Source organism: Mirounga angustirostris, unplaced genomic scaffold (assembly GCF_029215605.1).
Source record: "Mirounga angustirostris isolate CCGP_5_RB_7025 unplaced genomic scaffold, mMirAng1.0.hap1 SCAF_10, whole genome shotgun sequence".
Lineage (NCBI taxonomy): Eukaryota > Metazoa > Chordata > Mammalia > Carnivora > Phocidae > Mirounga > Mirounga angustirostris.
In genome coordinates this window covers 24,497,164-24,513,149 of record NW_026991718.1, presented here as the reverse complement: position 1 = coordinate 24,513,149, position 15,986 = coordinate 24,497,164, and the positions used below count along the sequence as shown (strand labels likewise).

Genomic DNA, 15,986 nt, shown 5'->3' with positions numbered 1-15,986 from the left:
GCAGATAGGGAAATTCAGACATGAAAGAGATTCGAACAATAAAACAACACTGTGCTTCTCACTGATTTCTGTTTTGGAAAATATAGTTATCTGTCATAAGAAATGCATTATATAGGTTTATTATTTTGATGAATGAATATGTGAACATCTTAAGTATCTGTCACAGTATATATAGATAGAGCCCATACAAAGTACTTTGGGCTTATCAATTTTTAAGAGTGTAAAGAGGTCTCAAGACCAAAATGGTATTCTAGAGTATTCTAGAAAGGGTTTTCTACTTTTCTAGAATATTCCAATCAAATGGGCTATAACATTAAAAAAAAAAAAAAGACCTACCCTCTACCACCGTCAAATTCTCTAGGCACTGGTGGAATGTCAAGGGCTTTCTTGTCGCCTGCCTCACCACATTGTCAGGGACGTAGGCTCCTTCTCTGTGACTTCCACAGAAATAAACATGGAACTTCCCAGAACACACCCAAGCAAAGGGCAGCATGCCTCACGCGTTGTGAAAATAATGGAGATTTCAAAAATAAATGACAATTGTATGTTTATGAAAAATAGTAGGATAACTAAAATATCTGCTAAGGAGTTAGTCTTTGAAGGGACCGTGATGCAGATGGAATTCTAGAGTTGTAGCTGATCCAGGGAGAATGGAGAAATCCAGCCAGAAGCCCGAGGCCGCCTTTATTGCCCTGTACTCTGGAGGTAGGAGCAGCATGCACCGGGGAGTCTGTGACATCTTAGCCCCAAGGTTTCAAGAGGCAGCGATCACAGTGGAGATGGCATGTGGGTTCTTAGTTCAAAGGATTTTAGGGGGAAGAGGTGTTTGAGCACCAGCTGTGGTTGGTGCAAAGATTAATGAGACCCAGTCTCGGCCTTCAGGTATGTGTGGTGTCCGGGGAGACGGAAGGGATGAGGCTTTCACCGTGTGGTGATGCTGCAGGGCTGCAGAGGCCCTCTGTGAGAGGAGGTGCTCACGTCTCAGCCGGGACTTCCTGCGGGCTGCGGGCCTGGGTGAGCTGGCCTCCTGGTCTGCCTTCTGGGTAACCTGGCTGTGCATGAAAACCACCAGGGAATCCAATGCGGATGCCCGTGCCATGCCCATTCTGGGGAGGACTGGCTGCCTGTAGCTTTTAAAAAGCATCTGGTGCTTTCTATGTGCAGCCAGGGCTGAGGACCACGATTCGGACTTTCCCGGGTCTGCTTATGGCCTCCAGCAAGGACTGGCCGCAACATTCACGGGGCCCAGTGCAAAAGGAAAATGTGAGGCCCCTTGTTCAAGAAACTAGTAAGAGCTTCCAGAGGGTGACAGCAGAGCACTGAACCAAGTGTCGGACCCTCCCAAGCCCAGGATTCCCTGCAAGTGCCCGGGGTGCACGCCTATGAAGCCACACCTGTCTCTGCCTATTACTTCCCTAGCAACCTCCTTAGAGGGACCCATAGCTGACTTGCCATCCTCAGTGACTGTCCCGCGTAGAATCAGGGGCTGGCTCTTCAAGGCAGCTGGCCCTCCAGTCCCATGTATCCTCAGAACAAATGAAGTCACCCCCAAAGCCTGAGGTAGGCGGGGAAGCGCTGGGCTCCATGTCCACCCACTCTCCTTCTCAGAATGATCTCATTCTTCCTCAGAGCCCCGTGCACGGTGGCATCTGGCTGCAGCCCCAAGCATGTGTCTGTCACTGTGCCCTCACACCCTCTGAGCAGCCCGGCCCCTTCCTTGGCCCACTCCCTGGACCCAGAGGGGCCAACCAAGGGAGCCGAGTCTGCTGCTGGAGTCCCTGGCAAGGGCCGGCCACTGATGGCTATTTCCCAGAGTGCAGAGATTAAGAGAAGATGGGCTCTTTTTCTAGCTAGCCCATGGGATGGAAAGTTCCCATTGTGGGCTGTGGCTGTCATTTCACCAGAGTCTCTGGAAACTGAACGACCAGCTGCTGTGCGAATCACCTGCTGGGGCCTATGCAGTGGACAGAGCGCTCACGGGGCTGGTGCTTCTGTTTGCCGGCTGTGTTCAGGGAGCCTCCAGTCCCGTGTGTGCCCAGACTTTGGCACCAGGGACAGGGCTATGCCTCGGACAGGATGCCTTCTCTTATTTACCCTCTTCATTTCTGTCTGGTTTGCTTCACACCTGGAAGGTGGTGCTTCATAAACAGTGGTTTTGGGGAAAGAAAGAAAGCAAACATGTATGTGGTCAGGAAGGGCAAAGAATAAAGCTTATTTATCTTGGCTCCCTCCCCAGTCCTAAGCCTGGGCTCTACATCCAGTGAGTAGTTAATAAATGTTTACTGACTTAAATCACCTCATAAATCATCCCAGATTTCCAGAACATCTAAGACCAAATGCTCATTTTTTTGGAGGAGGGCATTGGGGCCTAGAGAGTGGACGCCCTCAGTCTGAGCTCGAAGAAGGTAGATGCACTCATTTCAGTCACCTGGGGGGCTTTGACAGCTCCTAATGCTCAGACTGCACCCCTGACCGATTAAATCAGAGTCTCAGGGGGCGGGGCCTGGGTACAGGTATTAAAGCTCTGCAGGGATCCAGGTAACCTGGTTGGAGAGGCCTGGCCTCAGAGGGAAGCCGAGGCAGAGCCTACGCCTGGGGACCTGGCCAGAGGGAGCACTGTCCGTGTGCCTGCATGCTCCCAGTGAGCAGGGGTGCCTGGGAGGCCACTGCAAGGGGACTTCCAGGGAGACTCTGCAGGTGGACATCTTGAGGCAGAAGAGCTGGGTATATTAATGCACACTCATCTTGTACCTACCTGGCATTTTGGCTGGAAGGCCCAGGACAGGCTGAGGGGCAGCAACTTGCCCTGAGACAGGCCCTGAGCCTTAGAGTAGGGGATGTGCTGACAGCCCACTGCTGTGAAGAAGCTTGTACTAGATGGGGCCCCTGCACGCCATGCCCTGTTTTCTTCTTTAGACTCATGCTGCTTTCTTCAGTCAGTCAAGGAAGCTGAAACATGTTTGGATCTCTTGAGGTGGATTATCTGGCAGCAATTTCTTTTAATCGTCTATATTCAAAGTGGACACAATTTAGAGGGACCAGACAGATGCACACTCGTACACCCATCACGAGATACACGACCATCCGCTCAGGGCTCTGCTGATCCATTCATCATTAATTCATTCTGATTATTTTCAGTTCAAATTTAGAATTATGGGGATTTTAGTTAAATTTAAAATTTTTATATTTATATGTTTTTTCTTTTACAATGAAAATTTTGGTTCCAAGCAACATCATCATAATTACGTGTATGATTTATCTTAAAATAAATGCAATAACTTCAGAAAATAGATATCTCATTACTACCAGTATGATGACGACAACAATTTGAGATTCTTTTTGTAATTCTTTTTGTCCTTAAGATATATTCTCTTAAGGATATACCCCATAATTACCTGAGGTAATTCCTCTCTGCAGAATTAACCCACAAACTTAATATGTTAAGTTCATTTGCTTCATGTTCCTTTTGATCTTTAGAAATTGCTTATTTTTTAATTTAATTTTATAATTATGTAAGACATCAACTTGGTTCCCAAGTCAAGCACACAGTATAAAATACAACTCAAAGAAGTCTAGTGTCTACTGCAGTCCTACCCATCATGTTTCCTCCTTCCTTCTGTACATTGCCATTTTTACTTCCGTGATTTATATTTTAAGATTATTTAGTAACTAGTTTGTAACGTAAGCATATGTGTGTGTATCTGTGTGGCCTCACCTTCTTCGATAAAAGGCAGCATGACTATACACATTGATCTCTACCTTTCTTTTTTTCACTTAACAGAATATTCTAGAGAAAAGTCCCCTATCAGTGTCTATAGATGTTCCTCATGCTGCTGGACAGCTCCACAGAACTCAGTCATATAATCACGCTCTACTCGGTCATTCCCAACTATGGGCATCTAGGTCGTTTCCAGTATTTTATTCTCACAAATGGAGCTACCATGAAAGTTTTGTGCATGCATATTACCATTCCTTTTGGCCAGTATTTTTGGGATAGATTTCTCAAAGTGGGATTGTGGGACAAGGGTAAATGCATAATCATTATGTTAGATGTTGGGAAAGTTTCCTCCATAGGTGTAGTTGGAGGAAGATAAGATTAGTTGGACATCTTCTTGAAGATGTTACAAGTTTCTACTTTTAAGAGTTAACATGCTAATATAAATCATATCCTCAATCAAAATGATTTGATTCTTGTTAAAAAAAGAGGTGGACAGGTTTGCATTTCAATTTTTTTTTGTTATTTTAAGTTTGTAAATTTTTGCACCCAGCTTTAGTTTAGAACAGGATCCTTTCTGAATGACTTCCAAGGAATCACCAGTAAGAATTTACTGTGCAAGAAGAATGGATAAGGTGGTGGGCTAAATGCTGTTTGGGATAAGAGAAATGTGAAGCATCCTTATCTTGGCTTTCCAGAAGTTAATACTCTGGCTGAGGTGATAAGGCTGAAAAATAACTGTAACATAAGAGAGCCTGTAATGTAGTCAAGTGTGAGTTGCAGAGAAATGACTCCGTGGCCGGAGGACATGTCAAGCTAGATTGACTGGGATAAACTTCAGAGAAAAAGCGGGATTTGACTGGCTGTGAGCTGATGACAGAAGAAGCTCTCACATGGGAGGGCTCTGTGCAAAGCTGGGAGAGGGCAAGGGTTCCCTGAGGTGTGGGCAACCAGCACATTCATATGGAAAGGTTCATGCCTGGGGACTGGCTGGCTGGGTTGGGAGGAATTGGGAGAGGTTGTTTGGCAGTCAGCCAGAAGCTACTGGGGGCTGTGAGGAGCAGGTTCCATGATCAAACTGGGTCGGGTGTTCTGAGGTCGGCGTGTGGAGAACTTGGAGCAGGGAGAGCTGGGAGCCGGTCCCCGGACTTGCCCAATCTAATGCACCAGGAAGGAAGGGCATACACGGAGGCAGGTGAAGGGAGGGATGAGTCACTGCAGGGGCAGGTGCGGTGCCAGGAGACAGAGAGATGGGAGAGCTGCAGTGCTGATACTTCAGCAGATCCCGATGGAAAGAAAAACGTTGTCAACACTGTGTTGCTTGAGTCTGGGTACTCTGTGGAAGCAGTGACTGGAGAATTCAGATGGACCATTGTTGATGAGATGGTCTATGCACCACTATGGAGAACACCTGGGTTCCCAAATACCCCCTGCGTTGATGGAGAAGGCTCCCATGGTGCAGGGCTCGGAACCCTGTCTGGAAACCACACTGACCTGCTCCATCTGCACTGGGAGGTGTGGGAGGTTTCACCGTTGGGGTGGACGTCCCACCATCCAGCATCATTCCATCCTAACAGTCCTCTTCAAATCTGTCCTTCCTCGACACTGGTCCCGCGGACCAGGGAACAAACTCCATCCCTGCTCCAGGAAGGAGGTGGCAAACAACCAGGGACACAACCCATACAGTATTTCTGGGCAAGTACGTGGTTCAGGAATGAGCACTGAAACCCAGTTTAGGGTTTTTGTTGAGCCACTGGGGAAACGGTCCCCTTCCTTGGCTCCTTCCCACTGGGGTTGCACCTGAGAGGGTATAGGGATGAAGCAACTGCAGGCATCAAGTCATCACGGGGACCCTGTGAACCAAGTCAAACAGCCAGGAGAGCAACCCTCTTCATAATTTATTTTAAAAATGTTTCGGCCTGAAGAGCGCATTGCACATGTGTAGATAAGCTTCTGTGCACATCCTAGGGCTTACTAGCTGGCATTTGAAATGCATCAGAAAGCCACACCTCACAGGGAGTTTCTTAAACCCTTTCTACAATTTATCAGTGACGTGAGCAATGTGGAAGACGAGTGGGCATCTACAGAGACTATGCTCTCCTCTCTCCCCTTTGCATAAACAGAGTATAGAAATCCCACCAGCCTCCTGGCCCAGTCTTTGAAGCCAGCTCTCATGGCCTGGGCTCCTCGGGCCCTGCGTGCCCCTTTCCCAGAGGATGACATTGTGGGCTCCCCTCAGAGTGAATCCTTCAAGCAAAGTGCTTGTAGAACCTGAAGACAGAGTGGGGGGCATGGCAGAGCATACAAAGATAGGTTCTGCAGGGGAGGAGAAATAATTTTCCCTCTCCCCTTCTGAGTTCTTGGCTGAGACCCTGGTAATAAAAGATAGATTAACAAGAGGAAGACAATCAGAAATTTATTAACATGCATTCCTCAGGTATACATACAGATAGCCAAGGAAAAATGAGTAACTCCCAGAGGTGGCTTAGAATTCAGGATTAGAAAACACCTTCCCTGGGAAGGGAGAGGGGAGGGAGGCCTCTTAGGGGAGAGTAAATGACTTTGAGGAAAGATGAACTGGCCCTTAGAAGAATAGATGGGAAGTATGATGCTTTGTGACAACATTTATCTGGGTGTGGTGTTGATTTTTATCTTCTCTCCTGCGACAGGAATCTATCCTCACTGGTTGATGAAACTCCCAGGGAAGGAATTTATGGTCATTGAGTCTTTTTTTTTTTTAAACATTTTTTTATTTAAATTCAATTAATTAACATATTATTGGTTTCAGAGGTACAGGCCTGTGACTGATTCATTAGTCTTCTATAATACCCAGTGCTCATTATATCACATGCCCTCCTTAATGCCCATCACCCAGTTACCCCATTCCCTCAGCAATCCTCAATTTGTTTCCTGTGATTAAGAGTCTCTTATGGTTTGTCTCCCTCTCTGGTTTCATCTTGTTTTTTTCCTCTCTTCCCCGATGATCACCTGCTTTGTTTCTTAAACTCCACATATCAGTGAGATCATATGATAATTGTCCTGACTGACTTATTTCGTTTAGCATAATATGGCCATTGAGTCTTTTTGGAGAACTGGTCTTCAGGCAGATGGGGGCAGTTCAGAGAAAGCCTTTCCCTCCAACTGCTGCTTTTCAAGTGCCTACAGCTCAAAACCAATATACCAACATGGTCTATTTTGGGTGGCACGTGCTTAACTAGTCATATTTTGGGGTGGCATATTCTGCTACCCTTCAGTTCCATGATTTTCATGTGCGTGCGTGTGTGTGTATTTGCTAAGCACATTTTCATGCATCTGTCAAGCTTTGCTAGAAGATTTGCTTTCACAGTTACATACTCCCTCACAGTGATGGGGGATGCATAGAGTTCCATTTACCTCTTAAATCTGGTGGTGCTGGTATTTGCCATTACAACCCCACAAGTGTGAAATGACCAAATTGCCCTCAGGGCTGAATTGACAGAAATGGAAGAAAACCAAGTTCTCATGACATTCACTGAGGCCTGAATTCAACTGTGGCCCCTAGACTTTTTCAATTATGGAAGCAGTATATTCCCTTTTTGTGTGTGCATTGGTTTTTTTTAAACATCTGTGAAAGAGTCCTAACTGATGAGCTCTTCCTTAATACTACATACAGTAAGGCTGTAACAATGTGGGAAAACACAGGAGCACGCAGTCATTCGGGCAAAACCAGAAACAGGATACACGGGCAAACTCGATCTGATTCATTCCACTTTATTCTGGGATGTAAACTACAGATAACACAACTCGTAAACATACCAGTGGACATTGAAAACTAAGGCCATCCTGTGAGTTATTTTTAAAATTTGTTTTGTACATAATCTTTTAAAAAATAAATTACCAAAACCGAGATTCTCTTCTGAAATAAAAGCTTAAGGTTGGTACAAGACAATTTGGGGCCATCTCCAATCTGAAGCTCATCGTGTGACAAGACCGTGTTTGTTTCCTACAGCATAAATAATAGCTCTAAGGCAAAGGCTACCTCAGCATCAAGCTCTCCTCTCCAGATGTCCCCACAAAGTAGTGTTTACCACAGTGACCAGTGTTTACAAACCATTTTCCTCCCAGTGAATAGCAAAAAGACTTTTACCTAAGAAACACATTGTAAAATTCTTGGAACAAGAAAAAGAAAGGGACCCATAACTAAGGCACTGAAAGCACATTATTTATACAAAGAAATGTAAACAATTTAATACCAACAGGCTCCCTCCATTAGAGTCTCTATTATAAAAGTGCACAGGGGCATCGCGGTTGGGCCCAGAGCCTGCAGGCCAGGTGCAATGGGCATGTCACCCTTTCTGCAGAATTCAGTCTTGGCCTCCAACGTACAGCTCCTGACGTGGTGCTGGGAAGTGACTAATGTCAAAGTGATGTGAGTGGAAGCTGGTATTTCTCCCTAATCTGTGTGTTAGTAGTGTTACAAACAAGGAAGGGTTTTAATAGGAGTTTGAAATTATGGCCTCTGCTTAACATTTTCCTCTGGTCTTTTACCACGTTCGTCTGATTTGGGCCTCTCATCAGAGCTTTCTGGTGGAAGAACCTGTGACCTCGTCAGCGCCCTTCCCCGTAGTTTCCTATTTTAAGTATAATGGTTCACATCCCATACAAACCACATTTGCTTTGTTTACAATGTTTCTGAACGGTAAAGACTGAACAGTTGGAGAGACGGTACCGTAAACGTTTTGCAGCCCACTGAGCTGATCTTCAAAGGACCGAAAGAGCGTCCAGTGGGAAGCGTGGGCTAGACTCAGCCGCACACGCAGCTGCTCTGAGTGCAGAGCGACGAGGCGGGAGGGGGTGGAGGGCTCATTCCTGAGGTGGATCACAACATTAAAGTTAATTTCTACTTAACATTTTTTTTTTTTTTACCAATTTTACAAAGCTCTAAGTTCCAAATCATTCACTGAATATTTCTTTAAAAATTTTTAAAAGAAAAAGGCAAATATGTAGGAACATAAAGAATTATGACTTTAAAAGAAGACTTACTGCAAAAACACAAGACCCCAAAAAACAAAACCAGAAAAAAAACAAAAAGCAACTTTTTTCTCTTTGAAGTTATCACTTTTGATTCTGAAAGCAGGTACGATGTCTGTATTCCCCAGTTTGGGTACATATGAATTTTGGGTAGTAAAACAACGTTTGCATTTTATCTTAAACATGTCTTTTAGGATCCAAAGAAAACATTTTTTTAAAAAGGAAAGAAAAGAGCTTTCCTCTTGTACAGGTTTCATGCCATCCTATGGAGTTTACATCTCGAACAAGGAGCCGAGAAGCGGCTGGGGGGGGGGGGATACAGTATCAACACGTGTGGAGTAGAAGACGCGGCTTTTCTCTATTGCCCAGGACAAATGCAGAGCTGATTGTAAAACTGTGTGTTTCCAAATATAACCAAAAGGCGGTCTGAGAGAGACCTCAATTAGAAACCTCTTTTATTCAGGGGGAAAAAAAAAGGTTAAAGAAGAAAAACACCTTAAAAACCATGGGATTAGCCCACTGCGTCTGGAGCAGATGTGCGTAGTAACTACTGAGTAGCTCCTGGCAGGCGTGGAAACGGCCTGGGGGAGCGGTTAAATACAGGCCGGGGCCTGGCGGCGCGCTCTCGTTCATGATGTGTCAACGGTGTTCTGCGCGCAACCTGGACCTTCTCTGTAAGTTCGGCTCACCGTGTGCTTACCTCTCCTGGCAATGCACGTTTCAACTGTTGGGTAAAAGTCACCGTTGAGCAAAAATGGGCTGTAATTAAGGAGAAGGCATCCATGCCAAAAGGGTACATATAGCAATAGCCTTTGAGGCTGGTTGAAGGCAGGAGTAAAGCAGACAGGTTTGCGAACAGCTCAAGGCTTTTAACTGCCTCGCGTTTCCTGCCGCTCTGACCAGCGTCCCCATCATAGGACAAAAACATTAGTGCACAGCTCCTCCGGCGGGGTGGAAACCATGACCACGCATTTCTTCCGCTTCAGAAGGAGACTGGTGCTGTTAGTTTGCTGGATTTTCCATGGACTCCAAATGCCAGAAATATTTCGGCAAACAAGTGGTCAAAGTGGATTTAAATTTTAGTACTGAAACAGGAAGGCTGGGACTAAAAAGAGAGAGCAAGAGCCCTCATCATTAAAAAGGGGTTCATTTTCCTGTTATCAAATCTGTCGAGGCTGCGAGGGCCGAGTAATTGAGGCTAGGCCATGACTACCCGGGATGCAAGCGCTGTCGTTGTTGCTTTAACACAGATCTTAGATACCTGTGCACCTACAGAAAATACAATAACCTTCCTTTTGGGGCAGGTTTTAAAGAACTATTTCAAAGGACACCACTTCAAGAATTTCTGACTGCAGTAACAGGACCTTCCATGCATTCCTTTAGAAAGGTAAGTGACATGATGTCACGCGGTAAAAGCTACCCCTGCCAACGAGCGGTAAGGAAACCAGCTGGGAGCATGCAAGAGTAAGTAGAAGTGAACTAAACTGTCTGCATTCCTATCTGTACAAATCCAAACTAAGGTTTCCAAGTGGAGAGCCTGTGGTTGCTCCCTGAGAAATGTCCAGGTCTTACTATCCATGGGAAGAAAGGGCACAGGTGGTCTTTTGATGTCTCAGTTAGTGCAAGGCTGAATGCCAAGGTTTTATGAATAATGAAGGGCTTCCTATCAAAATGGGTGGTTGGTTGAAGGACAAGGGATTTCCGTTTTCTGGCCTTAAGGAAGGATGCAGTGGTTTGATTGGCAGAGAAATGAACCTGGGGAGGGAACTGGGAGGAAGGGCTCTCACCTCCACAGTCAAGTGCCAGCACTTGATCTGAGCCCGTGCTCCCAAGCCCCGGATCTGCCTCTTGTCTGGGGAGTTTGTTAGGAAATAGGATTGGGCCTCTAGGAAAATCTTGTGTCCCTTGTCTGTTAACAGCCTGGTGGTTGCTTAGGAATACTCTGGCCCGAGTTATGTTATAGCGATCGCTCCCTGCTATGCGTATTGAAATTACATTCAGAGATTAAAAAAAAAAATCATGTATGTAGCAATATTTTCCCACAAAACTAAGTGCAAAATATCTTTAACAAATGATGGTAGTAGAAATATTTGACATAGTCATGCAAAAATGCATCTCCGTTTACAAAGGCTCGACACATTTCCAAAACATCCCCTTGGTTGTTACACTGTGAACCTTATGATCTCACTCATTTTTCCTTACATTTAAATGTGGCTGTTTGTGCAAAAACCGGTAACATGCAAGCTCAACGATCTCCAGTCCACCAAATATTCTCTCTAACAGCACAAAGATAACCGTGGTGATTATAAAATACCACCGAACAGGACTGTACAGATACAGGAGTAGGCACATTGCAGGGCTGAACAGGGTCCAGTAAAGTATGGAGAGCAATTTGAGCACAAGGACCCTGAGCTCAGACTTGCAAGGTGGAATTACGGTCTCTCCCGTAAACTGAAAATTCTTCTCCCCTTGATAGAAGGAGCGCAGCCTCTCTTCCTTTTCCTCCCAGCGCCTGTGGCACCAGAGCTGGAGGTCCTCCCTGGACTCAGGGAGGGCGTCTACTGGGTACCTGTGCACGTGGAAGTGGATCTCCTTGGGGAAGTCCCCGAGGAGGAGGTGCCTCTCTGTCTGAGGAATATTGTGCGGGTATGCCACCGTGATGTCGTGGACGGCATCGAGGTTCTTACCTAGGTTTCAGAAAAGATAAAAATACAGACTAAGGATCAATGGGGGCAATAAGGCTGATTCAAACGACAAGGCAGAACCAAACCCAGGAAAAAAATCAGGACAGAGTGGCGTTCCTAGGCATTGGGGTCACTATTTTCCAGTCATTTTTTAGTTTTTTATTTGCTTGTTAATTACCACAAAGACCTTTAGAAAGAAATTATCTTCACTCATAGAAATAGTAACCTGCCATTCTAGGATTAAATGGATAAGCACATTAAGTCAGGTTTGAGGTAGAAATAAATTTTAATTTAAATTCAATTTAATTAACATAGTGTACAATAGTTTCAGAGGTAGAATTTAAAGATTCATTAGCTGCATGTAACACCCAGTGCTCGTTCCACCAAGTGCCCTCCTTAATGCCCATTACCCACTTCCCCTCCAGCAACCCTCAGTTTGTTTCCTAGAGTTAAGAGTCTCTTATGGTTCTGTTTTTATTTTTCCTTCCCTTTCTTAATTCCATGAGTGAAATCATATGGTATTTGTCTTTCTCTGACTTAGTTCACTTAGCATAATACCCTCTAGTTCCATCCATGTCGTTGCAAATGGCAAGATTTCATTCCTTTTGATGGCTGCATAATATTCCATTGTATATATATACACCACATCTTCTTTATCCATTCATCTGTCAATGGACATCTGGGCTCTTTCCATAGTTTGGCTATTGTGGACATTGCTGCTATAAACATTGGGTTGCATGTGCCCCTTCGAATCACTGTGTTTGTATCCTTTGGATAAATACCTAGTAGTGCAATAGCTGGGTCATAGGGTAGTTCTATTTTTAACTTTTTGAGGAACCTCCATACTGTTTCCCAGAGTGGCTGCACCAGTTTGCATTCCCACCAATAGCATAAAAGGGTTCCCCTTTCTCTGCATCCTCTCCAACATCTGTTGTTTCCTGAGTTAATTTTAGCCATTCTGACTGGTGTGAGGTGCTATCTCATTGTGGTTTTGATTTGTATTTCCCTGATGCTGAGCGATATAGAACACTTCTTTTTTTTTTTTTTTTCATGTGTCTGGTGGCCATTTGTATGTCTTCTTTGGAGAAATGTCTGTTCATGTCTTCTGCCTATTTCTTGCTGGATTTTTTTGTTTTTGGGTGTTGAGTTTGATATTTTTTTTTAAGATTTTTGGATACTAACCCTTTATCTGATAAGACATTTGCAAATATCTTCTCCTATTCTGTTGGTTGTCTTTTAGTTTTGTCGACTGTTTCCTTTGCTGTGCAAAAGCTTTTTATCTTGATGAAGTCCCAATAGTTCATTTTTGCTTTTGTTTCCTTTACCTTTGGAGACGTGTCTACCAAGAAGTTGCTGGGGCCGAGGTCACAGGGTTTGTTGCCTGTGTTTTCCCCTAGGATTTTGATGGATTCCTGTCTCACATTTAGGTCTTTCATCCACTCTGACTTTATTTTTGTGTATGGTGTAAGAAAGTGGTCCAGTTTCATTCTTCATGTGGCTGTCCAATTTTCCCAACACCATCGGTTGAAGAGACTTTTTTCCATTGGATATTCTTTCCTGCTTCATCCAAGATTAGTTGACCATAAAGCTGAGGGTCCATTTCTGGGCTCTCTATTCTGTTCCATTGTTCTGTGTGTGTGTTTTTGCGCCGGTACCATATTGTCTTGATGATTACACCTTTGTAATAGAGCTTGAAGTCCAGAATTGTGATGCCACCAGATTTGGTTTTCTTTTTCAACATTCCTTTGGCTATTTGGGATCTGTTCTGGTTCCATACAAATTTTAGGATTGTTGGTTCTAGCTCTGGAAAAACGTTGATGGTATTTTTAAAGAGACTGCATTGAATGTGTAGATTGCATAGACATTTTCACAATATTTGTTCTTCCAATCCATGAGCATGGAACGTTTTTCCATTTCTTTGTGTCTTCCTCAATTTCTTTCATAAGTGTTCTACAGTTTTCAGAGTACAGATCCTTTGCCTCTTTGGCTAGGTTGGTTGTGCTCCTTTTTTAATGATTTTTTTTAAGTCTTCTGTAAATGTCCACTATCTGTCTCCTTTACTCCGTGATTTACTTCAGTCCAGGTTTCAATTTGTTTTCATAACAGTCTTATAAATATAATCAGCCCTTGATAAGGACTGTAGTCTGAAAAATGAAAGTACCTATGTCAACAAGGCTTAGAATCAGAATTGAAGGGATAGTCTGGTTGGGATGCTGAGCCTTGTTTACATGAGTGGAGGTAGACAATAGGTCCGTGCGGGAAGGCTGTAGTGGAGGTGGATCTGAAGGCCTCGAGGAAAGGGGAGGCTGGACCTCTCGGACTCCAGCAGGGAGTCCACTTTGTCTCACAGTGGAGGAAACGTCACTTCCTGTCACTTGTCATGCCGCTTAGCCTCTTATTCAGAACTGAGTGCTCATTTCATTTACTTTCAAAACTCCCCTGCAGTCAACATTTCTGCTTCACCTTCTGCCTGGACCCTTCTCCGAAAGGGCTGCGGGTCTCCTCAGACTCGCTGGTCCACAGCCTGGAATCAACCCCTTCCCCAGGCAGCTCCCACCATTCTCCTCCTCAGTCACAGCACCTTCGCACAGCTCCTCCTCAGCAGCTACTCATGGGAGCCAGCCTTCTTCCACAGGTGGTTCTTAATGTTCACAAACTGCTATCAAAAAGGTTAGGGCTGTTGTAGTAAGAAACCAAACTGCTTTTGCTTTCCACTTTCTTCTGGACAACCCATAGGGGAGGGCGGTGTGCATAAACACATGTCTGTTCACGATAGAAATGGCAAGTTTTGAGACCGTGTCAGTACCACTTAAATGTTCCTAAGTGAAAAATTCTAGAAACATTGCTGTGTGGAACATGGAGGGCTGTGGAAGCAGACTGCCCATGTTCAAATCCTGGGTTCTGCCTCTTACTGACTTGTCTCTGTTGCTTGCTTGGTTCCTGTACCTACAAACTACCTCACAGAGTTGTTGTGAACATTCAGTGAGATAATACATATAAAAACACATGAATTAGGGTCTGATACATAGTAAGTACTCCATAAATGTTAGCTACTAAATTGCTTACTGAATCATAATACTAGCATGTTGGGTTCTAATCTGTCCCTCTAACTTTAGCTCATATTAGCCCACCGATGTCAGCATGGTATTTGTGGAAGGGGGGGGTGGGAACGATGATAACTGCATTCACATACCATCTCTGTACTACTGTTCAGGCTGTTATTAGCCTGAGCCCCTATGATGCCAACGAGGGACCTCATGCCTTCTACACAAGACAACTATTCAAATTGCTATTTCACAAAATTGCCAAGAATATTCCCTTTGCTTTAAATGTACAGCCTGTTTCCCTGAAATCTTTTCTCTCCACTCTCTTCAAAGTCCATCTCCAATCTCAAGGATATTGCATTCTAAGAATAGCTTTCTTTGAGTATCCAGGCCCATAGTGGTCTTGTCCCCTGACATGCTCAGGACACATGTTCTATGTGTTTGTTTGGGTACTCATCTGCCATCCTGTCTACTATTACTGGAAGTTCATGGAAACCCCGTCTCCCAGGGCATCATAAGTACCTGAAAGGGAAAGGACCAGGTCTCTGCTTTAGATCCTTAGTACCTAGCACAATGCCCTGCACTTAAAACAGTCTCCAGAAATGCTTGCTTGACCAATATTTTTACAGTCTGATATCCTCGCACCTAAAAATACAGGAGGGAATGTATAATGCCTTCTACATGAGGTTGTCATAAAGCAGTGAACTAATGTACATAAAGCTCTTTGCATAGTCCTGGGCAAAAAGAAAGTTCTTAATGTTAGCATGACTACAACTTCTATATTGGGTTAATGAGACCTACCTACTGCATGGGATTTTTTTTTTTTCTTAATTTGTTATAGATTCTTGGTTCTGAAAGGTTTACAACAATCTTGGTAGTGGGGTGTCACCTTACAAAAAGGCAATATTCCAAAAAGTTTCCAATAGATTTTTTTTTTTTTTTAATTTAGAACTTTGGAATGACAGAACTCAACATAACTAAAATACTATTTATATTACAAACAAGAGCAACACTGTAATGTGAGAAACTAAAGGCAATGAAGTGTGAAAGGAAGAACAGGGGAGGGGGAAAGGAGAGACAGCTTACACTTTGCTGCTCACTGCCCTGAGCTGTACTGGATCCTTAAGCATTAGAGAGACTCAGAAATGCATTCAAACCAGAGCAAGAGAGGAGGAAAGGGACAAAGGCTTTTATGCCCTGAGGTATCTTGAAACTTGTAAACTTTATATTGCTTCTTGTCTCCAGACAACCCAAGGCCACACAGAACTCTTTATTGCTAAGAGAGGAGCTGACTTTTCACATTACCCTCTCAAGACTTCCTGGCCTCATGGCCTCAAGCCTAGAGGAGCTGTTCCTACCAGAAAGTTAGTTTGCTCTTACAAGGTAACAGGAAAGGGTGAGCAGGGCTTGCTTCATTCCCAAGTGACGGTAATGAAATGGATATTCAGAAGTTGAAATGTGCTTTTATTTCATTTACCAGCTTGTAAGAGGGCTAAAATAATGCAATAGAATTAGAATAAGAGAAGTTCCTTC

General features: G+C 44.2%; 1 protein-coding gene across 12 annotated transcripts in view; it reads right to left on the bottom strand.

The window, feature by feature from the left end:
- LCLAT1 (lysocardiolipin acyltransferase 1) overlaps positions 1–15,986 on the bottom strand; it is a 233,680-nt gene that overhangs the window by 35,383 nt on the left and 182,311 nt on the right. For 6 of the 12 annotated variants that reach the window (XM_064572062.1, XM_045884345.3, XM_064572064.1 and 3 more), the window contains one exon: positions 9,173–11,412. The exons of 1 other annotated variant lie outside the window; for it this stretch is intronic. In XM_064572062.1, coding sequence (XP_064428132.1) covers positions 10,910–11,412 — 503 coding nt within the window. In that variant the 3' untranslated portion in view covers positions 9,173–10,909. 5 more of the 12 variants (XM_064572065.1, XM_064572066.1, XM_054509677.2 and 2 more) reach the window with 4 other exon arrangements.